The following is a 25,554-nucleotide window of genomic DNA, read 5'->3' as shown; positions in this document are numbered from 1 at the left end:
TTCATGTAAGTCAATGCTCTTACTTTACTTCAGTGTTCTCATCTACAAAGTGGGGAAATCACCTGTTTTTGATGGAGTTGTTGCTCGAGTTATACCACCACGTAAGAGTGTGTGAAATGTAGCCAGATTCACAGCAGACATAAGTGAGCGCTGAATAAATATTGATTGAGATTTAATTCTTGGATTTTTTTGCTTACTGATGTACTGATGTCTAGCTTGAAAGACATTACCACAAATACATACTTCCTTATTTTTTTATAGAGAATAATATTCTTTATTCTATTTTTAGATGACTACCTGTCAAAGAATGAGTCATTAATTATTATTAGTGTTGATCTACGCTCTGATTGCAGGTACTCTCTTTGGAATTTCGGCAAGTTTGGAAATACGTTCGGTAAACTCTCATTTGGATGACTGAAAATTCAAACTTGATATTTGTTATGGCATCAGAATATATGATTATATATATTATTTCCTCCACCAGCACAGTGACACAATTTTGCGACGAGGCAGGAGATAACAAGTTTGGGCTAGCGCTGGGTCGTTTGAGGAAGTATGTGATGGAGGTGGTGTGTTGTAGATGCATTAGGGAAATAAGGAGCAAGTGAACTATGAATAACAATGAAAGAGTAGTACAGATGTTGACCAAAATGGAAAGATCTCTGAGGCTGGAGCACACAGAGAGAGATCGAGGTGTAAGATGAACAGAAGTGGCAGATGGGACTCAGGGATATTTAGTCTCATAGGCCGTTAAGGATTAGAATGTTGACCCTAAGAAAAAATGGGCAGTGTTTTTAGCAAAGATGCAGGGATTCAACACAAACTTTTGGTAGCCATTAAAAGTGGCTGTAATCAAACCACTTAGACAGATACTACAATTGTCCTGCAAGAGTGGAGGGTAGCTCAGAATAGGATAGTAGAAAAGGAAGTAAAAATATATGAATAGGATTTGCGGTCTCGCTACTTTCATTTATTCATTCAAAATATTTACAGAACCCTTTCTATATGCCAAGAAGTATTCTAATATTCAAATTAAGGTTAAAATTATAATATTTACATTAGAATTTAAATTAGAACATTCAAATCAAGAAAGGACCAAGTTTTATACACCAAGATGCTCACTGTTTGTGGAGAATGTATTCATATTTTTATTGTTATTATTATTACTTATCTTAAAATGTCTCTGACTTTTATAGCCTGACTGTGACAAGTATGTAGATACGAAGATGGGTTGCACCGTTGAATACTATCCTGTCTGTGGATCAGATGGCAACACATATAGTAATGCCTGTGTTTTTTGCAGAGAAGTTAGGTAAGAAACAAAATTTGCATATCTGCTTATCTTAAATGTTAATACCTCATTTAAGAATTCTAGGATAATCAGTACTGGCATTAACTGAAACACATTTAAAGAACCTAGGCACAAACACTATAACAATGTAAAGGAATCAGCATTTCTGAGGAGTTTTGTTGTGGGGCTATCTTTATAATTATTCTCATCTTTCATCACATCACATCCAAATTAACTAAATGAATAAAATTTAGTTAAGCTGTTAACAACAGTAGTCATAGATTAATTTAGATAATTACTTCAAGACAATTTTTGGCTTCTATTTTAATTATACTAAGGTAATATATTCACTACAAAAGTTTTTTCATTTCTATCTTCATGGCACATTTCTTTTAGCTTTTTTCCATATTTTTTACTCATTGATAATCACAAACCATCCAGGAAGCCACTGGAGGTAGAATGAAACAGTATAAAGCAGAAAAGTATCTTAAATACTATGCTTTGAACTGAATTTCAGAAATTCTGTTATTCTCTTAACTTTTAATTAGGCTTGATTTTCATGCACTCACTTGATCACAAAGTAAGTATTCAATTATGTCTTATTTAAAGAATGAATCTATTAAATATTTCAGTGAGAATCAAGCAATAGAATAAAACACAAAGTTTCTCTTCCTGTGGAGATGGTTCAAAATATCCTGGCTTTCAGAGATTGGATCAATATGCTGTCAGTGCTTAGGAACAGGGAGAGGGGTAGGAAGGAAGATAATACTCGAGGAAGAAACCTCTGGGAAATTCAGTTCAGCAGAAAGATTGTCACAGCTGGAGAAGCATCAGTAGAGAAACCGTAGGCTTAGCAAGCAGCGGCAGCAGAGTGTCTGTCGTCCTGATCCTCAGAGGGGTAAGAGGCAAAAGGGATGCCTTCAAATGGAATTGAGGGTCAGAAAATATTCAAAACCTGGTTAGATGATCAGCCAGCCTCTGAGATACACCTCAAAAGGATCTGCCCCAAGGTGTACTTCCTCAGTGCAAATTGGGATTAATAAAGCCATAGGAATCTGCGTGGAGAGCGAGGTCAGAATCAAGACAGTGGGGTACAAGACAGAAAGCTGTCATACTCTATAGAAATTAAATAGGCAACAGTGTCGATTAATTTTGAGACAGAGAAGGCTGGCTCTTGTTCTTACAAACACTCATTTCAGGTCAAAATGTGTGCTTTTGTAGAAGTACATTGAGCGAGGAAGTGTGGTTTCATTGGCCTCGAGAAGAGAAAGCGTAGCTACAGAGCCTGGGCACTAGGCAGGTCCTTGCCCTTCAGAAAATAGATTCCACCAGGCTGAGTCTTTTAGTTAAAATCCTAATTTGGGGGAAACGTGGTGGGCCTCACACAGGATTTCTAATGTAATGATCTACATGTTTTCTTTTTCTTTTTTCTTTTTAGAAAACGTGGTGACCAACTTAAATTTAGTCATTATTTTCCACGCTGATTCCTTGATGTAGCTTTATATACGAAAAACTCCTCTTATGCTTCCTGTTTCATGAAAGCATATTTCCACGCGTTTGGCATAGGGTAAGGAAACTCAGCACACACAACATGTGACCTATACCTTCTTTTTGCTATTCAAGTTCTGAAATTCATGAAGTCAGTATTTCTGACCCTATATGATTTTAATGAATTTCCTGCTTTAGAAAACACAGGGCTTATATATTTTCCTATGAAGACAATGATTTCCTGAATAAAAAAGATTTAGCCATGCAAAAACGTCATGTCTCTTGTGGGTTCTTGTTCTCTGTCACTCTCAGATCCTTAAGTGGCTGAAAGAACACAACGGATACTTACAAGATTTATTTATGGTTAAATGAGAAACAGTCCTTGTACAAAACTCTTGTGAGAAAATTAATAATAGAAAATTACTTATATTTCCAGGAACGTTATAGTTGTTCAAGAAGCGATATGAATGAGTTTTGTAGTAACTATATACTCTTGTAGATTATTGAAGCTCCGTCTTATTTCAAACCATTAAAGTCAAGCCCACGAGCCACCTTATCTCCTGTTGAAGCTTCGCCTTTGCTATCCTCTGTCGTGTGTTTTGCCTTTAAGAAGAGTTGATACAAAAAAGGATGGTGTGAAGCGTTCTTAAAGTTGTTGGTTTTTGTTTTTTTCTTTATCCAGAAAGGGGAATTTCCTACTAATAAAGTATGTTCTGTTAATCAAAACTGTGGTAAGGCTTTACAGACTTGTTATTTTCTTTAGTCCTCATAGATATGTGAGTTAGGTATAACTAAGTAATAATTATCTAAAATTGTAGATTACTGACGTTCCATCTTAAGTTAAATCATTAAAGTCACGTCCACGAACTACCTTATCTCTGTCTATTTAAACATTGACTTTGCTACCTCATGTTACATTCTTTTAAGCAGAGCTGGTACAAAAAAGGATTGTTTGACATTTTCTTCAAGTTTTTTTTTAAGCAGAGAAGGGAAATCCTTATTTATTTTGTATTTCAAAAAGTATGTTAAGGCTCTACACATTCGTTAGTCTTCATAGAAATGTGAGTTAGGTGCAATTAAGTCCATTTTTTGATAAGGAACTAGGACTTAGGATTTTAAATATGCTAAAATATGCTATTATGGTAATAAAGGTAAATTTTACCAAATAGTATTAGTCTTTTTATGAGGTTAGGGAGCAGAGAGGCTGCCCCAAATGAGTTTCTATGGTGATAAACTGAATGCCTTTGCCTAAATGGGGACATAAGAAATGGTGTACATACAACCTTATTGTCTGATTGGATAGAAGAATAAGAAATAGCCCTACAGAGCCTCCTTAATAAGTATTTCAACTGAAAACATTTTGAATTTCATTTATGCAGATAAATGTGTATATTTATAGAAGAATAAGAAATAGCCCTACAGAGCCTCCATAATAAGTATTTCAATTGAAAACATTTTGAATTTCAATTATTCAGATAAATACATCAATGATCTCTTTCTCTTTATACCCACACCATGGCATGGTTCATTTATTTCTGTCCCTACCTTAATCTGGAACACAATTTATCTTTAGACTCTGACAGTTGTGTATGTACCGGAAGGCATAATCACCAAACCTGCCTTTCAATATCACACATACTGACTCTTAACTTCTCAGCAGTTGTTCTCTACTTGGCTAGGCCTGCAATAGGCATTCCTTCATGACCTAGCTGGCTTCCTGGGTTTGACCCTCTATTTGCCTTTCTTGTCTAACAGGACCTTTTAGGGATCAAAACAGTGAAAAATTCACTGTAATAAGGATTTCCTGAAGGAAAAGAGAAGTTATAGATTTTTAGTCTATTGTTTTTCCAACCCTATACAGTAGAAATATTATAGAGACGATCTGAGTATACGTGGGCGGCAAGTGGGAAACTGAGGTTTCCTTAGTCCAAGTTCACTGCACGTTTTTTAACATTGGTCTCGTTGTGTGGCTTCTAGAGTTGGATGTTTGAAGACGTTCCAATATTAACTTTTACACCCTTTTTAATTTCTATTTTTGGTTATGTTCTATATTGTTAAAAATACACTAGTACAGTAATGGTGTATACAATTAAAATGAATATACATATATTTGAGTGGAACATTATAACACACTTTTACCTATCAGGTTATAATATCAAAAATGCTTGCAGAAAACTGATCTCTGGTTTAGTCCAGTGCGTTATTATGTAGGCAAGGTAAATTAAACCTAGAGAGAGAAACTTGCATGAATGACAGGTATGACAGAATAAAATCTAGACAATAAACATCCTAATATTCAAAATTGTCAGTTTTCTACCTTTCCCTTGCTTCAAATGTCATGCAGTATGTCTATATCTGGTATAAGGCCTGAAATTAAGATGCAATATTAAATCCTGCCTTGACATCTTTGAACCTTATAGGGCCCCAAATGCCTAACCATGAGTTCCCATGCTCTTACCAGATACGACTCCCATCCAATGGGAATGGCTCCCCACTAGGCTAGTTTCCTATCAGCAAGACCAGCTGTACTCCAGCCGGTCCTCAACCTAATAGGTTTCACTTCCCTGCCAGTCTATAAATTATTCAAAGAAGCCAATTACATCATTCCACAGGAAACATGGGTCACTTCACCTCTTGTTGCTACAAAGCCTGCCTCTCACAGCCCCTACTTGTTCAATCTATTCCCCAGTGTGGCACCACATGACGTGCAGTGTCCTCCTCCTGCCGGTCGTGAGTATATGTGAATAACATACTGTCATTAGTCTAGAGTTGGGTGTTATTTTGGTCATCCCCAGAGCCCTTGATTAGGATTCCCTTCTTCACTAATGAGGTAAAGAAGAGGTGGAGAAAACATTGTCCTGTGATAATCCTATTCCAAAATGAATAGGATCAAGAAAGCAGTAAGTTAACGGAATGGCTTTATAGCTATTACAGACAGTGGTATTCCTTGGGTCTTAATTTCTTGACCTTTGTGTCATACAAATGCCTCTTTGAAACTTTCTTTTTGGCCTCCTCTCCTTTTTCTTTTGATGATTCCTCATTCTTGTCTCATTTCTTTAATGTGGGTTATTCTCAAAAGTTTGATCCAGACCTGATTTTCTTTTTTTCCTGCAGGAACTTCCTTGGAAAAAATTTCTTTTCCTATTTACACAGCTTTAAATCATTTTAATGTGGATGATTCCAAATCTATACCTAGGTTTTTATTTGAATTTACAATTGTCCTGCTTTATATTTCCACAAGTGTACTCTATTTGTACCTTTAAGTAATTTTAGGTAAATTCAAATGCTCCGTCAATTGTTATTCTGTTGAGCGTTCTGTAGTATACTACACTGCTGGTGGTTAAGATCCTAGTCCAGGCACAGATAAGTCTCTTCTCTACTTTTGGCTTTAATTTCTTCATTCAGCACAGAAAGTTTCAATGAAAACTGAAGTTTAGTTATATTCAATTTCAAAATTGTTTATTGAGATGATGCATACATATGACTCTAAAGTAAGTGTTCCATTAATGTTAGCTATTGTTATTATCCTCATTTCAACATTTGGGAAGATTATAAATGTGCTCTTTGCCACTCACCCTTTAGCTGAACACACATGATGTAACTAGAGAACAATAAAATATGTTTTATATATATAAATGTGTACATATATATAAAATAGTGATGGACTACGTCCATTATGCCACAGTAGGCATTTGTTGACTTAATTCTGAGACTTTCATCATTTGGAAATCTTTTTTGAAAATTCTAGGGATGAATTCTGAGATGTAATCTTTTCTCACTCCCAAATTAACCTCCTCATCACCACCACCATAAAGAATTACAATGGCTTTTGTTTTCACCTTATCTTCACACTTAAGAGGAAACAAGTTGCACAATCTGGTCCCATGTTGATCCTCAGATTTATCATTTTAACCATTTAGATCCAGGATCCCTGTGACTCATTTCCCAAAACTTATTTCCAATCACCCTTCATAAAATGTCCACTCAAAATTAGTCTCAGGAGAAATTTTAAAAAATTATTTTGAACTAAATTCAAATAAAAATAAAACTAATCAAAATTTGCGAGATGCAGCAAAATCAGTTTTAGAAGGAAATTTATAGCATTAAATCATATACGGAAACAAAGAAAGATCTAAAACCAACAACCTAAGCATCCACCTTGTAGAAGGGAAAGAAGAGTAAGTCAAGCATAAAGAAGTAAGCAGAAGAAAATAAACAATGAAAATTAGAGGAAATAACAATGAAATTGAAAACAAAAATAACTGAGAAAATCACTGAAACCAAAGCTGTTTTCTTTAAAAAGATGAATAAAACAGAAAATCCTCTAGCCAGGCTAAACAATAAAAAAAGAGATATAAATTACCAGTATTGGAAATGGAAGAGGTATCAAAACTACTGATCTTTAGGAAATTGATAAGATAATGAAAAAAATTATCTAATACACACAAGTCTATGTCCATGTATTTATTTATTTTAATGACATAGATCTATTCCTTGAGAGACACAAATTACTAAAACACAAGGAGAAATAGAGAACTGAAGTTGCCCTATACCTATTAAAGTAATTGAATTGATAATTAATAATCTTCCAAAAGGAAAGCACCAGGCCCAGATGGTTTCACTGATGAATTCTATCAAATTTTAAGAAAGAAATAATACCAATTCTCCACAATCTCTTCCAGAAAATAGAAGCAGAGAGACCACTTCTATTTTATGAAACCAGCACTACCTTAATACCAAAACCAGATAAATATATTACAAGAAAAGAAAACAACAGAACAATATTTCTCATAACCATAGATGCAAAAATTCTCAACAATATATTAGCAACCAATTCCAACAATATATAAAAAATTGCACTCTATGACCAACTTAGATTTATTCCAGGTATGAAAGGCTGGTTCAACATTCAAAAATCAATCAATGTAATCCATCATATCTAGGGGTTAAAGTATAAAAGTTATATGATTATACCAATTTACACAGTAGAAGCATTTGACAAAATCCAACATCCACTCATGATAAAAACACTTGATAAGCTAAGAGGAGAAAGTGACTTCCTCAACTTGGTAAAGAATATCTATAAAAAGAACTACAACTAATGTAAAATTTAATGATGGGAGACTGGACACACCAATAACATCAGTAATGAGGCAATGATGCCCTTTTTCACCACTGCTATTCAACGTCTTACTGAAATTTCCAGCTAGTGCAACAATAGAAGAAAAAGAAATTTTTTAAAATAAAGAGTGGAACAAAAGAAATAAAATTATTATTTGCAGATGACATGATTGTCAATATTGAAAATTACCCCAAACTCTACAAAAAAATTCCAGAAGTAATAAGTGTGTACAGTTTCAGGAAACAAGGTCAATATACAAAAGTCAATTGCATTCTTATACACCAGCAGTGAGCAACTGGATTGAAAACTTTGAAAGAACAATACCATTTATAAATGCACCAAAAACATTAGATGTTACCCAACAACGTATGTACAAGATCTGTTTGCAGAACTCTGCAGAACAATGATGAAAGAAATCAAAGATGATCTAATTAAATAGAGGGATATACCGTGTTTACGTACAGGAATATTCAATATTGTTAAAATCTCAATTCTTCCCAGTTTGCTTTATAGATTCTATGTGATCCCAATCAAAATCATGGCAAGTAATTTTGTAGATATCTGCAACTTGATTCTAAGGATGATATAAAAAGTCAAGGTTCTGGGATAGCCAACACAATAATGAAGAAGTAAAACAAAGTTATAGAACTCACACTACCCAATATCAAGATTTACTATAAGGCTACACTATCCAAGACTATGCTATTGGTGAAATAATAGACACATAGTTCAATGGAACATAATAGAGATCCGAAGGCAACTGCCAAAGGAATCTGGAACCATCACTGGAGTTCCCAACTGGTGAAAGATTGACAAATTGATTACATTGGCCTCCCTCTGAGTGAGGATTCTAAATATGCCTTGGTTTGTGTGAATACTCTGCCTGGCCTAACCCAAGCTTTCTCCTGTTGCCATGCAAACCAGGCTACCACCATTAGGAGATCAGAGAAGTACCATGTACGGACACCCTCTTGGAACAGTGATCAGGGGTCACATTTCAAAGGTCATGATACGCAAGACTGGGCAAAAGAACATGACATTGATGGAGGTTCCATCTCCTTTACGATCTGTAAGCAGCAGGGTTAATAAAAAGGAAATATGGAATATTAAAGCAGCAGATTAAATTATTAACAGGTAAAACCCTTTGGCCAGGTGGACTGAAGTACTATCCTAGGCTTTACTACATTTTAATGATCAACTAGTAGGGCCTGTTACCCCAAATGCCAGACTGGGGATCCCTGCTGAGACACTCAACACCGTAAAGTTATAAAAATCACTGCGTTGCCCTGACTCTCACCATGGGTCAATGTGCTATGCTGCTAAGAACTCCAAGCCCCATCACTCCTAGGAAAGGCATTATCCACTGGAATTTGCCATGGGATATCTGACTGGGATGGGTGAGCTACTTCACACCCCTGGGTTATGGAGTGCTACTCAATCTCCACTGGGATCCTATTGTTCTGCTACAAGATGGACCTGTTGAAACGCACTATGCCTGGAATGGCATATCAAAGACATGATAAGATTTATATCTTCAAGGGACAGAGAAAGAATGTTAAGTTTTCTTTTAGGAGTTTTGGGGCATATTTCTCTATTATCGGAAGTCTAGGGTTACTATTTAAAATTGTCCTTTGTATTAGGGGTCGGATGGCATGGTGCACTCCATCCATTTTTTTGTGAATCACTGTAACATCCTCCCCTTCGTGCTCCTCACTTTTCCAAGAATTCCACCACTTAGCGCCCTAATTAGGTTTTGTCACAAGCACTTGGATTTTAATCCGCCGCAGTTTGTGCCCTCCTAGCTTTGCAAAATGGCAAGCTAAGGTCTCCAGCTTATTATCTTGTTCTCCCACCTTGTCTGCTAGCCCCGAAGTTAGCAGAGTAGCGGACAACCGCATGTCCTTCTCTAACCTCAGCTCTTCTTCCAACTTTCTAACTCGAGCTTCAGCCTCTGGTCGGGCACTTGTGGCCAGGCGAGCAGCCCACAGTAGAGGCCAACCCCCTGCGGCAGCCTTTCTTTTCCCTTCTTTGCCGCAGCGTGCTATGTGCAGTTTTTCCAACAAACGCATTAAAGCAGCTGGCATTTTGGGGGCGTCCTCATACTCACACGGAGGTCCACAAGCATCTAACATATGTGTCACCCTTTCCCACATAAAGGTCAACGGCGAACGTGGGACTTCCCTCGCAGATGTCTCTTTCCCAGGACCCATTTCTTCTGGCTGGCTCGCCAATTGTTGGTTTGCAAACTTGGGAGTTCCCCAGGTGAAAACTGAACTTGGCCCCCATACACGGAGGGCAAAGAGACAGTGGAGGCAGACCATTCCAGATTGGTAGGTGGCAGGTTTAATAAGCAAGGGAACTTACTTATGAGGCTTGTCTTGGGCTGCTGCAAGACAAATAGATCTCCACACCTGGCTGCCGGAATCTGAAAAGTTTATGCAGAGGCCTTAACCGAGTTCATTCACGTGTACCTCCGGATGGTCTCAACCACACATTACTCTCTCGGGCTCTGGCTGTGGAGACAGCGGGCGGAACTACACTCTAAGGACAGGGGAGAGGATGAGGAACCTCCAATTGCTGGGTCCCACTTGAGTGTTAACCAGTGGTCACGTCCTTTCAATGACCTCCTCCAATATTATTTTAAAGGGATAATATAGAAAGATGGAAAGAAGAAATCATCTTAAGTCCATCTTCTAGAGGCAACAACTTTCAATATTTGGGTTTATTATCTTCTACTCATTATTCATCTTTTCCAAAAAAATATGATCATAGCATAGATACAAAAATTTTATGTACTTATTAAACTGCCATCTTATATTTACTGCCATTTTATAATTATAAACATAATAAAGCCACTCACTAGAATGGCTGTAGTTAAAAAGAGAGTTCAAATAAATACGAGGGAGGATTTGGAAGTATTAGAACTGGAGGAACTCGTACATTACTGATGGAGATATTAGAAAGTATATCCACTTTGTGAAAGAGTTTGGCTGGATCTTAAAAGGTTCAACATAAAATTACCATATGAATCATTCATTCTACTCCTAGGCATTTGTCCAAGAGAAATGAAAGCTTATCTCCATTGCAGCATTATATATAATAGCCAAAAAGTAAAAATAATCCCATTGTCCATTAATTAGTGAATAAATGAACAAAATGAGGTACATCAATACAAATTGGAGTATTACTCATTATTAAAAACTAATAAACACACCTTCTGTCCCTGACTCTGCCATAGACTAATTTTTAATTGGCGGCTTGAAGTAGTGGCCATCAAAGTCCCTCTACAGAAAGGAGCTGCCCACCAGTGTCTCCTGGGTGAGACACACTGTCCCTCAGCTGTGCTACAAACAGAAGAAACTAGAAAGGTTATGAAAAATTGTTAGCTTACCCCAGCTTCTAGATTATAGTTGACTAAGAAAACATGGCAACTGAATGCAGTGTGAGATGCTTGACTGCATCCTAGATCAAGGGAAAAGGACTAGGAAGAACATTGTTGGGATGAAGATGGGGTATATGCAAATATACATTGCATATTAGAAAAAAAAATGAACTACATATATGCTACAATATGGAGGAATCACAAAAACATTATGAAAAGTAAAAGAAGCAGACACAAAGCACAGCATAGTGTTTTAACATATTTATATGAAATGTCCAGAAAAGACAAAGCAATAAAGATAAAATGTGGATTGGTGGCTGCCTGGTATTGAGGGTTGGAAGTGGAAGTGACATCTAAGAGTAAGAGGAAACTTTACTGAATGATGTAATTGTTCTAAAATTGAATTGTTGTGATGGTTGTGTATCTCTGTATATTTACAAATATCATTGTATTATACTTAAAACTGGTTAAGTTTTTTGACATGTAAATACCACAATAAAGATGTTTAAAAAGCAATAAAATAAGATATTTTATATTAAAACTGCCTTTTATTACCAAAATGTCAAGTTTTAAATGCTGTTAAATTCCCAGTTTCTTATTTTCATTATGGCCAGAATATAAAGCCAAGGTCTACCTAACAGGATTCTTGTAAGAACTAAGTTAGATAACATGTGGGAAGCTCGTTTATAGAACTTTTGTAGACAATAGTACTCGACGAAGAACGGTTTTCATTCACTAATGGGCAATAATTTTAACTAGTACACTGGAAGTTCCCAGAGGACAATGATTATATCTACTTTTGCTTAACAACTCTTCCCTAGCATCTTACTTAGGACCTGATGCATAGTAGGTTTTTATATAATATGTTTAATAAAAATAAAAAATATATTTATGGATATGTCAGTGTTCACTGAAGAATTTTTAAAATTTTTAATTGTGGTAAACTGCACACAAAATTTACCATCTTAACCATTTTTAAATGTACAGTTCATTCGTGTTAAGTACATTGACACTGTTGAGCACCTATCTCCAGATCTTTGCTCATCCTGTAAAACTGAAATTCTATACACATTAAGCAACTACCCATCTCCCTCCCTGGAGGATGGTTTCTAGGGGAAACCATCATTCTACTTTCTGTCTCTATGAATCTGACTACTACTCTAGGTACCTCACGTAAGTGGAATCATACAGTATTTGTCCTTTTGTGATTGGCTTATTTCACTTAGCATAATGGTCTCAACTATCATACATGTTGCAGTATGTGTCAGAATTTCCTTCTTTTTAAGGCTGAATAATATCCCATTGTAGGGGTATACCACATTTTGTTTCTCCATTCTTTTGTTGATGGACACTTGTGTTGCTTCCACTCCTTGGCTACCGTGAATAATGCTGTTATGAACATTGGTATACAAATATCTCTTTGAGATCTTGCTTTGAATTCTTTTGAATATATGCCCAGAAGTGGAGTTACTGGATCATATGGTAATTCTGCCTTTAATTTTTTGAGGAATCATCATATCGTTTTCTATAATTGCTACACCATTTTACATTCCACCAACATTGCACAAGGGCTCCAATTTCTCCACATCTTTGCCAACATTTGTTATTTTCTGCTTTTTTTGATAGTAGCCATCCTAATGGATGTGAGGTCAGATGATATCTCATTTTGGTTTTGATTTTCCTTTCAAAGAATTTTTTTTATATACAAGACCTCTATAAGGAAAAAGGTCACGAAACTGGCTGAATGCGTTTTTATAATGTGACACTCCAATGGATATTTTCACTAAGAATTAATACTGGAGTCTTAAAGAAATAGCCCCCACCTAGATCACACATTTCAATTAAAATGTGAGATATTTTTACCAAAAAATAGCATGCCTGATGTAATATATATGGAAGACTGATACTCATCTTTCAGTAGTCAATCTACATTTCTGTCATTAAAATTGAGCTTTAAACGAGCATTTGGCTACTCAGTAAAGGCTACTTCTTGTTAGTTGGGAGATAGTAAGAAATGAAAAAGCATTGGACTTACACCCAAAATCAATATCCTAGGTTGAAGAAAGCAGTGTCATCTGGCATTTGAAGATTGCTCACCTACCTCTTGACTTATTTGTGAGAGAGAAAGAAAATAATATGATAAATTTTCCTGAGCCACAGAAATCTTACAGTGTCTTTGAATGGTTCTTCAATTCATCACAGAATTTAAGTTCTTATTATTAACAAATTAATTGAAGTTCATATTGTCTAACCTTTGTGGTCATAACATTAACCTTGGGTGCTTCGTAGAATTCAATTTCTCAGACCCCGTCTCTTGGAGAATTTGACTCTTTAGGATAGGAAGGAGCCCAAGAATCTGTAGTTTCGTTAAACACTCAAGTAATATATTACTTGTTCACCTTTGAAAATATTGCTTTGATTATAGTTACCAAAGTACGCACATGTCTTAACCCATTACCTAGCCAAAGAAAGGGCGTTTTAATAAAGATAATATATTTTAACATTTTAATGAGTGAAATATTTATTATTTTAAATTACATTAGTTTTTATGTTATCAAACATGCAATTAAGACATTAGATTTTCAAACCGTCATTAATAATTGAACATAGAGAATCAAAATCCTGAAATCACAGGAAGTTAGAGTTGGAGAAAATTGTGAATGCTGTATATTCTGTCTTCTGTTCCATAGGATTCACCTGGCCGTCTATGAATTTAAGGCTCTGATTGAGAAGACTCTAACTTTCTGTAGAATGCACCACAAAATGTGATTATAATAAAAGCCATATTGATGTGCAGCTCCGTTAATATTCAACATACACCAAAATGTTCAAAATCAAATTTGTGACCATTTTTCCTGTAGAGAAAGAGAAAAAAAAAGGAAATTAAAGCGTTGCAAGGAAGAAATAAAGTGTGCTACATTTTAAAAAATATTAAAAAGGACATTAAAGGAGAAAAAAACTAATGAAATCCAAATATATTCTGTAAGTTAGTTAATAGTGATATACCAATGCTAATTTCTTAGTTTTGACAAGTGTGCCAGGGTTCTCTAAGGTGTTAACCTTAGGAAATACTGGGTAAAGGATATGGAGATTTGGTACTGTCTTTGAAATTTTTCTGAAAATCTAAAATTGTTACAGAATAAAAGTTTTATTGTAGAGAAAAGGAATATTTTAAACTCCCTGGGTAGTATCATTGCAGTAAGTACATTCATTGCTATAAGTTTGACCTTTGGTTACACAGATTGGAGCCATTTCTATGGTGCAAAACTGTAGATAATATGCATGCAGAATCTAGTTTGGATGTTGAACATAGAGACAACAAAGCACTTCTCGGCAAGGAGGATTTGAACATGGAACATGATGTAGAGGCTGTGCTCCACTTCCGGAAACAGCTGGGCTCTTAGAGCGTGGTACATGTCCTCTCCCTCTGTGGGGCCACTTGACTCTTCTACATGCTCAGTCCTGACTCAGTCTTGGGACCCACCCAGATCTGAGAGAGGAGAGATTGGAGATCCTGTTAGTGGTTCTCTAGAAACAGATGCCAATTTGGGGGATTAAATGTGCAAAGATTTTGTGAGAGGAAACACGTATGAGAGGAAATGAGGAGGGAGGTAGGAAGGCTGACCAAACCTTAAGACTACAAACTCTTTCATAGTGAAGGAAACGGGAAGGGAGATTGGATGGAGGTATTCTAGAATGCCCTGCTCTCCAAGGAAGATTTGGAGACTGTCATGGAGTTCACGAGACAAAGTCAACCATCAGAGACGTCCCTTTCTACCATAAATGGTCCCATTGTGATGGATTTCAGAGTACAATGATCAGTTTGGGTTTTTGCATGATTATTATGTTCCCTGCAGTTAGGGGTCTGCAAGGGTCAGTATCATGGCCACCATAGAGATCTATCATCCTGCATCAGGGCTTTGGAATTACATCATATTTCTTGCTAGTCTCCCATTAGTAACTCATATTAAGTTAAATTAATTGACTTATACATTTGTACAATATCAAGCAAAATTATAGAGAGAGCTTAAATACAAAATTAATTTCAGAAGCAGGAACTTCAGGGAAAGGTACTTTAGAATGGCCCCTAATTTTTTACAGAGATCTTATGGTTATTTTCTATCTATATTGTGCCTAAGTTATTTTGCTATCACTTTGTGATAGTTTCTTCATACCTTGGAAGAACAAATATGTATTACTGTGTGCTTACATCTTTTCATCGCAGAAAGTACATTCATTGTGATAAGTTTTTGCATTGGTTGCACAGACTGGATCCAACTCTTTGGTGCAAATTTGTAGAGGATCTGAATATAGTTTACAGTTCGGCTGTTAAACATAGAGAGACAACATAAAATTTATCAGGGAATGAACTCTGAATAAAATTTTATTTACTCAATATGAAATGACATGCATCAAAATTGGAAAAATATAGTCTACATGTAGTTTTAAAAACTAATCTCTTATCACCTCACGCCCGTCACAATGGCTATAATTAACAAGACAGGAAAGAACATATGTTGGAGAGGATGTGGAGACAAGGGAACTCTCATACACTGCTGGTGGGAGTGCAAACTGGTGCAGCCACTATGGAAAACAGTATGGAGATTCCTCAAAAAATCAAGGATAGAACTACCATATGATCCAGCTATTCCACTGCTGGGTATCTATCCAAAGAACTTGAAAACACCAATGCATAAAGATACATGCACCCCTGTGTTCATTACAGCGTTATTCACAATAGCCAAGACTTGGAATCAACCTAAGTGCCCATCAAGGGACGAATGGATAAAGAAGATGTGGTATATATACACAATGGAATACTACTCAGCCATAAGAAACGATGAAATCCAGCCATTTGTGACAACGTGGATGGACATTTCGGGTATTATGCAAAGCGAAATAAGTCAGAGGGAGAAGGTCAAATACCATATGATTTCCTTCATTAAGTAGTAGATAATAACAACAATAAACAAACACATAGAGACAGAGATTGGATTGGTGGTTATCAGAGGGGAAGGGGGAAGCGGGGAGGGCAAAAGGGATAATTGGGCACACGTGTGTGGTGATGGGTTGTAATTAGTATTTGGGTGGTGAACATGATGTAATCTATGCAGAAATAGAAGTATAATGATGTACACCTTAAATTTATACAATGTTATAAACCAATGTTACTGCAATAAATAAAAAATTAAAAAAATAAAAATAAAAATAAATTAAAAAAAAGCTAATCTCTACAACACTAACACCTATAAAATTAACATATATCTCAATTAAAAAATAAAACATCATTAACAAAATAAACAAATGATTCTATAAAAGTAATAATACATTATTTCTAAAAAAAATAAAATAAAATACTATTAATGCTTTTACAAACCTGCTATTGTTTTCTAAAAAAGTCATAGAACTGGTTGAATGTGTTTTTTGCCCCCCCTTTTTCTCCTCAAAGCCCCAGTAGATAATTGTATGTCATAGTTGCACATCCTTCTAGTTGCTGTATGTGGGATTCGACCTCAGCATGGCCCGAAAAGCAGTGCATCGGTGCGCGCCCGGATCAGAACCCGGGCCGCCAGCAGCGGAGCGCGCGCACTTAACCCCTAAGCCACGGGGCTGGCCCCTGAATGTGTTTTTATAATTTAACAACCACCGTCCTCATATCACTTCCCGTCTTTTTTCTTTCAAACTGAAGACGAAATCATAAAACTGAATTTTTCTATTTATCCTTGTCTTTTATTTATCCTTGTCTATTTAGTCCCTTGTCTTTCTGATAATTTCACTATACATGTGTGTGCATGTCTATTTGTGTGTGTGTGTTTCTGTATGTGTGTATAAACATATGTAGATATAGATATAAATGCAATTTGTGTAGTGCTGATCAGTGTTGGTAATTTACATAAATAAACAATATTGTGTGTATGCTTACATCATCTGTTTTTCAAACTTCTTTGTGACTATGTTTATTCAGATATTTAGAGCTGTAGTTTAAATTTTTTCACCTCTATGTAACATTTCACTATTGAAATGAAAATTATCATTATTTTATCCACCTTTAAGTGTATACTTAGATTGGCTCTTTTTTACTTTTGTTTTGCTAAGATGAACACTTCTACTCTAAACACCCTTTGATCTTTCTCAGATGCTTGTATGAAACATTTATGCTCATTAATTGAATTTTTGTGTAATGGGTTATGTACATTTTTATGGTGTCTAGATAATGACAAATGGTTTTACATAGCTGCTGTTTCTATTTCTTGACTTTAGTGAAATAATAACACTTTTTTTTTTAAATTTTTGGAAGATCTCTCAGTTGTACATTTTGTTTGATGAATTATGCTGTTAAAATTTACAATATAAAAAAGTTAATTGTTTAACTTTTTCAACTTCCATCAGTATTAACTTACCGGAAATCTGAATTCTGGTGCAGGTGCAAAAGAAGTTTCTGCAACCAACGCATAGATGAAAAGTTAAAAATTAAGAAGATGATGAAGAAGAAGAAAGAGAAAAAGAGGGAGAAGGAGAAGGAAAAGGAGGAGGAAGATAGGGGTGGGGAGAAGAATTGTCCTTGGTAAACAGGGCCCATATTTCTTAATAGCAGACACCTATGCAAATTGCTTTCTCAAGACCCTGCAAATAATGAGGCAAGCTGTTCATGTCATTAGCAAAACAAAAAATTCACAAATTAATATCAAATTTGGAAGTATTTATTAATTCCATATTATTCTTTGTGAAAAATAATTTTATGTTTATTTTTTAATAATCTCTAACATCCTTCTTTGAAGATATCATTTTTCTTCTCCCCATTTTTATAGATGAGACATTCTAGACAGAGAAGACAATGCTTTACAGCATGTCACTTAAATATGAAGAAATCGATTAGTAGCTAATTAATCAGTGCTCTGATGTAAATGTGCACGTCTATGCAATACCTCACAGATACCTTATTCTGCGATTCATGGTTCACCTTGAGCTCTAAGAAGGATAACTATCACCAAAGGTGTCAATGTGTTCCCTTTTTAAACAAAGGCTTGTCTTAGGGGACTCAGAGTGGGTGATCAAAAAATCAGAATACTGGGGCCGGCCTGGTGGCGTAATGGTTAAGTTCGCATGCTCCGTTTCAGTGGCCCACGGTTTACAAGTTTGGAACCTGGGCATGGACATACATCACTTATCAAGCTATGCTGTAACGGTGACCCACATACAAAATGGAGGAAGATTGGCAACAGATGTTAGCTCAGGGCCAATCTTCCTCGCCAAAAAAAAAAAAAAATCAGAATATTGAGCAATACCAGACCCAGAAGAGCTCATTCCTCCCCATCATTTGCATTTAACAACCATAGACTCTGACCTCCAAAAAGGAAAAAAAAAAGAATTTAGGTAACGTTCTTTAGTCATAGATGAACAAAGAGTAAAGTTCTACCACCCATTCTAACCCACTGCTCTGTCTCCACTTGTCCAAAACGGGAAACAAGAAAAAGCTATCCACTGATGCAATTTTAAAAAAGCATTTATAACATGTCCATTTTCATTTTATCAGCTTAAGACTTACAAACCCGATTTAAAAAAAACTCCTCCAGGGGCCGGCCCGGTGGCGCAAGCTGTTAAGTGCGCGCACTCCACTGTGGCGGCCCGCAGTTCGCCGGTTCGGATCCCAGGCGCGCGCCAACGCACCGCTTGTTAAACCATGCTGTGGCGGCGTCCCATATAAAGTAGAGGAAGATGGGCACGAATGTTAGCCCAGGGCCAGTCTTCCTCAGCAAAAAAGAGGAGGATTGGCATTGGATGTTAGCTCAGGGCTGGTCTTCCTTACAAAAAAAAAAAAAAAGGATCCTCCATTCCTAGATTACAGCAGTTGTTTCCCGCATTTTCTAAGATATGTGAAATGTTTCACCTTGGACTGGAAATTTTACTCACCAGAATAAAGAGGAAATGCCAAGGCAATGATGAACATAGCTTTGATCCATGATGAGAAGAAAGACATTTTATCAAGTCTGCGGAAGGAACCTTGGCACGTTTACAACACATAGCACAGGGACAAATTTCGATTATTTCCAGATGAAAGTTTCTCATTGGTAAAGAAGCCACTCCATCCTCCTAGATTTCTAATTAAGGTGGACCATTCTCTTTTCTTCCCCCAACTCTCAGATTCAATAGGACATATATGTAAACAGAAGGCCTCCTAGAGACGTGAGAGCAATCCAGGATAAGTCCTCTTCGCACTTTTAAGAAGGAGCTGCTCCTTCCCCAACCCTTGGCTCAGCCCACAAGGAGCCTGGCTGCATTTAAGGAAATATATCTCATTTTATCCTCAGAAAATAGAAAGAGTTATTTCAGGAAGGACTGAGCTGGAGCTGTCCTCACAGCAATGCCATACACCAAAGCTACCTTCATAAGTTTCCCACCTGACCTACCTGAAACAGAGAAGGCAGTGGAGAGTGAGATCTACGCTTCCAGGGACTGTGCCTATCTTGTTTACCTCTCCTTCTCAACCACTTCCACTCAGCTGAGGAGTCTCTTTTATTGGCCTGTTGGTGAGGAGCTTGATGGGGTAAAACAGATGGCCCACGGCAGATGAGACCCTGAGGTATTCTGTGTTCTGCCTCACAAAGATCTATCCCAATAGATCTTCTCTCACAGGGGGTTTGGGACAATTTGATCTGATGAGAGGAAAGGTAACAAGAATAATTACAGATCCTATGATAGAGAAAATATATGTAAGCTTTCCAAGCTATTGAGTTGGAAAAGACAAGAGAATCAAAGCCAGCAAAGAAGGAGTTTTGTGAACTGTAGACAAACGCCCTTAGTATTTTGCAACACTAGAGCACAGTAGACTCAACTGGAGATTTGTTTTACATTTAAACTCTTCTTAAAGTTTAAATTGAAGCTTTTTATTTTGAGATAATTGTAGATTCACACACAGTCGTAAGAAACAATACAAAGAGTTCTCCTGTATCCTTTAACCAGTTTCTCCCAATGGGGACATCTTGTGAAATTATAGTACAAGTTCCCAACCAGGCGTTGACATCAGCTGGAGACCTTTTATCAATGTCCAGGCTCACCACCAAGATTGTGACTGATTGTTTGTACATGAGGTCGGGGCAATGGCATGTTTGAAAAGCTCCCAGATGGTTATCGAGGCAGTCAGCTTTGGAACCCAGCCTCGAGGATAGGATATGAATACTAGAAACAGAAGAGAAACAATTTATTGTGGTAATCATTCCTCAATATATATGTGCATCCAATCATCACGTTATATACTTTAAGCTTACACAATGTTATGTCAATTATATCTCAATAAAACTGGGGGAAGAAAAAGGTTCACAGGGTGCTGGCCCGCCTGGTGGCCTAGTAGTTAAGTTCAGCGTGCTCCACTTTGGTGGCCCAGATTCAGTTCCCAGGCGCGGACCTACACCACTAGTTAGTCAAACTGTGGCAGCAGCTCACATACAAAATAGAGGAAGATTGGCCACAGATGTTAGCTCAGGGTGGATCTTCCTCAGCAAAACAAACAAACAAACAAACAAACAAAAACCTCATGGGAGTGAGATTGAAACCACATGGGGCAATACTTTAAATTACATATTAAATAAGGTGAGTGGGTGACATTGGAGGCTTTGAAGTAGGGTAAGATATAATCAGTCACAGTCTCCCTAATTAACTAATCTCCTTCACAGTCTGATTTCTGGAAAGAGTTGAAAGACCTGAGTTCAAATCTCATCTACCACTGGGTAATCTTGACACAGTATTTAGATTTTATAATATACAACTTCTTTATTTTAAATGTGGGAGTACAAACTTCCAGTTGTAAAATAAATAAATTATGGGGATGTAATGTACAGCATACAGAATATAGTCAATAATATTGTAATAACTTTGTATGGTGACAGATGGTTACTAGACTTATCATGGTGATCACTTCATAATGTATATAAATGTCAAATATTATACACCTGCAACTAATATAATATTGTATGCCAACTATACTTTCATTAAAAAAAACAAAAAATAAATGTGGGAGTAACCATTCCTGTCTCTTAGATGTTAGGGAAAAAATATTAAGACAGTCTGCCTCCAAGTCGAGTGTTAGATTTACATTTGCCATCCTAATTTAACCTGCTTTTTAGAGCAGTGGAAAAAGCTAGGATTCAGAAAGGAAACCTTGAGTGTAGCACTGTTCAATTCCAATTCAATGGAAGAACACAAAATCTGATGAGTCCAGAAAGTGCTCCATTATTATAGTTAAGTGAATATTATTATTACAGTACATCTTTGAATTATTTACATAGTCACCATCAGAGGCATGTGACAAATCAATCCTTCTGGTGCAGGACATTTGAGGAAAAAGTAAACTGAAGCTTAGAGTTGAAATTATTGTAAAGCCGTTTACATCTCACGTACTAGAATTCTCCTATGTGTAAATATTCATCAACAGAGATTAAGAGCAGGAAAAACTGCCTAAGAATCACAGCACGCTACAAGATTTGTGTGTTTTGTTTTTTTAAGTAGCCAGTAAAGGAAATGTTAGATGTGTGAAGTAAAAGTATCATGAAAAAAAAAAAATGTAGTATTCAACTTGCACCAGAGGTAAAGTAAGAAGACGACTGTGTCTTTAACATAATAGAGATGTTGAAAGAGAGAGAAAGAAAAAATGGAAAGTAAGAGTAGTGTCCAGTCACCTCAGTGTCACTGTCCCATAATTTGTGGGCAAAGAAATCCACTATTTTGGGCAATAACGGGAAGGAGCTACTTGAATTTATCTAAACATGTAAAACACTAAGACTCGTATGAGACTTTCTCCCAGATTACTGAATAACGTGGGGTATTTTTTTTGTAAACTTCATACTGTTGAAAAGAGAATAACAAAAGTCCACGTTTACCAGTATTTCAAAGGAAACTGAAGTCTTCTAGTCTACCTCCTGTCTCAGAAGAGATTCAAGTGACTTGGCTCCATATACCATGTTTTAAAATGATTAATACAATGATCATTACAAATGTATCTGGGCCAGAATACTCTAATCCAACTTGTCCACTACAAGAAAACTCCAAAATGTTATGAAAATGTTTGTTCTACACCATGATGTTGCAATTGCAACCCCTACATCTTCTTAAGGAAATAATATTCTATGAAAGAATCCTTTCACTTAGCATCCTATGCCATCATTTTATGGTGACAATTATGCTTAGTTAAGTTATTTCAGAAATGGCTTTAATAGTAAAAATCAAGCCAAAACTTTCAAATAGAGGTGATCATGTTATTTGGCCTGACGAACAATTTATACTCAGTAATGGGAATACCTGATCCAACACAGGTGAGTTATTAATTATCAAAAGACCAAAAAAATAAAACAAAGGAACATTTTACTTTAAATACATTTGGGTCATAATTTTCTTTTAGGAGTTCAGAAATGCCTGCAAACCCTCTTAATTATATAGAGCCACAACTCCAGGTTGTCATAGCCATAAAAAGTTATTCAATAAAATTCAGCAGGCCTAGAACTTAACCCCATTGCTCAAAGGTAAAAAGAAAAAAAAAGAAAGAAAGAAAAAAACTGTTCTTGTTATACCAGATGGAGATAACATACTGACAGAACTAAGTATAGGAGATATAACTATTAAAGAATATGACTTTTAAAATTGTCTCACGTTTATTAAATTATAATTTGTATACAGCATAATTCAACTTTTATAGTTGCATAGTTCTATAAATTTAGACAAGCTTATTCTAATTGTGTAAACACCACCACAATAAAGATGAAGAATATTTTCATAACTCCGAAAATTTCCCTTGTGTAGTTTTATAGTCAATTCTTTCCCCTTTCTCTAGCACCTGCAAACCACTGAACTGATTTCTATCTCTTTACTATATTTGACTCATGTTATGTTGAAATAGATTTAAACTCATAAAAGACACAGAAATAATATAGTGTGTCCCTATCTTGTCTTATCTATCTTCCTCAATGATAAAATCTAATATAACCACAGCACAACATAGAAGAGAAACCAGCAAACTGACGTGGCACACTGCTATTCACTGAGCTGAAGAGCTTATTCTGATTCCACCATTTTTAAAATTCACTCAATTTTTTGGTGTATAGTTCTCTAAAAAGTGTCTCATATACAGAATAACATAACTACTGTCACATTCAGGATACAGAATTAGTCCATCACCGCAAATAAATTCCCCCTTGGTGCTCACTTTCTCTCAACAACCATAACCTCTGGCGTTCACTCATCTTTTCTTCATCATTATAATTTGTCATTTTGAGAATGTTATATGAATGGAGTCATAGAATAAGTAAGATTCTGAGACTGGATTTTTGCCCCCCTCGTCATAATATACCTGAAATCCATTAAAGTTGGTGTGTGCATCATTAGTCTATTCCTCTTTATTTCTGGGCAATATTGCATTGCATGGATGTTTAAAATTTATCTACCCGTTCTCCCATTGAAGGACATTTGGTTGTTTCCTATTTTGAGTTTGTTTGTTTGCTTGTTTTTTAGGTTCTACATATAAGTGATATCACACAGCATTTATCTTTTTCTGTCTTTTTTCACTTAGCATAATGCTTTCAAGGTCCATCCACATTGTCACAAATGGCAAGATTTCATTCTTTTTGGGGTTGAATTATGTTCCATTATACATATATATTCCATTATATATATTCCAGATCTATATATATATATATATATACGCCAGATACATAAAAAATGGAATATATATTTATATATAGCACATTTTCTTTATCCATTTATTCATTGAGGAACATTTAGGTTGTTTCCATGTTTTCGGCTGTTGTAAATAATGCTGCAACAAACATGGGGGTGTACACATCTTTCGAATTAACGTTTTCGTTTTCTTCGGATAAATACTCAGAAGTAGAATTGCTAGATCATATGTTAGTTCTATTTTTAACATTTTGAGGAACCTCCACACTGTTTTCTATAGTGACTGTGCCAATTTACATTCCTGCCAACAGTGCACAAGTGTTCCCTTTTCTCTGCGTCCTCGCCAACACTTATTTCTTGTCTTTTTGGTAATAGCCATTCTAACAGGTATGAGGTGATATCTTGTTGTGGTTTCGGTTTGCATTTCCCTGATGATTAGTGACATTGAGCACCTTTTCATGTACCTATTGGTCATCTATATGTCTGCTTTGGAAAAATATCTATTCAGATCCTCTACCTATTTTTTAACTGTACTGTTTGTTTTTTTGCTACTGAGTTATATGAGTCTTTTACATATTTTGGATATTAACTCCTTGTCAGGTATATGATTTGCAAATATATACTCTCGTTCCATAGGTTGCCTTTTCATTTTGTTGATGGTTTCCTTTGCTGAGCAGAAGACTTTTAGTGTGATGTAATCCTACTTGTTTATTTTTGCTTTTGTTGCCTTTGCTTTTGATGTCAAATCCAAAATGTCGTCTCCAAGACTGATGTCAAGGAGCTCACCACCTATGTTTTCTTCTAGGAGTTTTATGGTTTCAGGTTTTGCATTCAAGTCTTTAATCCATTCTGAGTTAATTTTTGTATATGACTTAAGATAGTGGTCCAGTTTCATTCTTTTATATGTGGCTGTCCAGTTTTCCCAATACCATTTATTGATGAGACTGTCCTTTCCCCATTGTATATTCTTGGCTCCTTTGTCATAAATTAATTGATCGTATATGCATAGGTTTATTTCTGAGCTCTCTATTCTGTTCCATTGATCTATTTGTCTGTTTTTTATGTCAGTACCATACTGTTTTGATTACTATAACTTTGTCATATAGTTTGAAATCACAGAGTGTGATGCCTCCAGCTTTGTTCTTCTTGAGCTGAAACTTCTAATTGAGAGTGCAGGGATGTATAGATTAGAGGATAGAGATGCTCCTTTGAGGTGAATATCATCATGGGAGTAGACTCTGGATTTTCTTTCACTCTATGTTGAGTCTCAACGCTGGGATTTGTCTCAATGATTAATATGCGAATCTGTTTATTTTCTCAGAACCTCACTACAAGGTCACTGAAGGGACTGAAAAGCATTCTTCCAAATGACTAAAACTATTCTTTAGTTTTCATTATTTAGTTTTCTTTAGTTTCAACTATTCATTCTTTTTTTTTTTTTTTTTTTGTTAGGAAGATCAGCCCTGAGCTAATATCTGTGCTAATCCTCCTCTTTTTGCCGAGGAAGACTGGCTCTGAGCTAACATCTATTGCCAATCCTCCTCCTTTTTTTTTTTTCCCCCAAAGCCCCAGTAGATAGTTGTATGTCATAGTAGCACATCCTTCTAG

General features: G+C 36.0%; 1 protein-coding gene across 1 annotated transcript; it reads right to left on the bottom strand.

Moving 5' to 3' along the window:
* Positions 1 to 14,092: 14,092 nt before the first annotated feature.
* On the bottom strand, positions 14,093 to 19,261 carry LOC131407254 (sperm-associated acrosin inhibitor-like). The gene is made up of 4 exons (XM_058543574.1): positions 19,195 to 19,261; positions 17,685 to 17,722; positions 15,494 to 15,609; positions 14,093 to 14,138 (listed from the first exon to the last, which is right to left on the bottom strand). Exons 1-4 carry the CDS (start codon positions 19,259 to 19,261, stop codon positions 14,093 to 14,095), a joined length of 267 nt encoding a protein of 88 aa, XP_058399557.1.
* Positions 19,262 to 25,554: the final 6,293 nt, after the last annotated feature.

This window comes from Diceros bicornis, chromosome 1, assembly GCF_020826845.1.
Source record: "Diceros bicornis minor isolate mBicDic1 chromosome 1, mDicBic1.mat.cur, whole genome shotgun sequence".
Lineage (NCBI taxonomy): Eukaryota > Metazoa > Chordata > Mammalia > Perissodactyla > Rhinocerotidae > Diceros > Diceros bicornis.
This window is presented reverse-complemented; position numbering and strand designations above follow the sequence as displayed.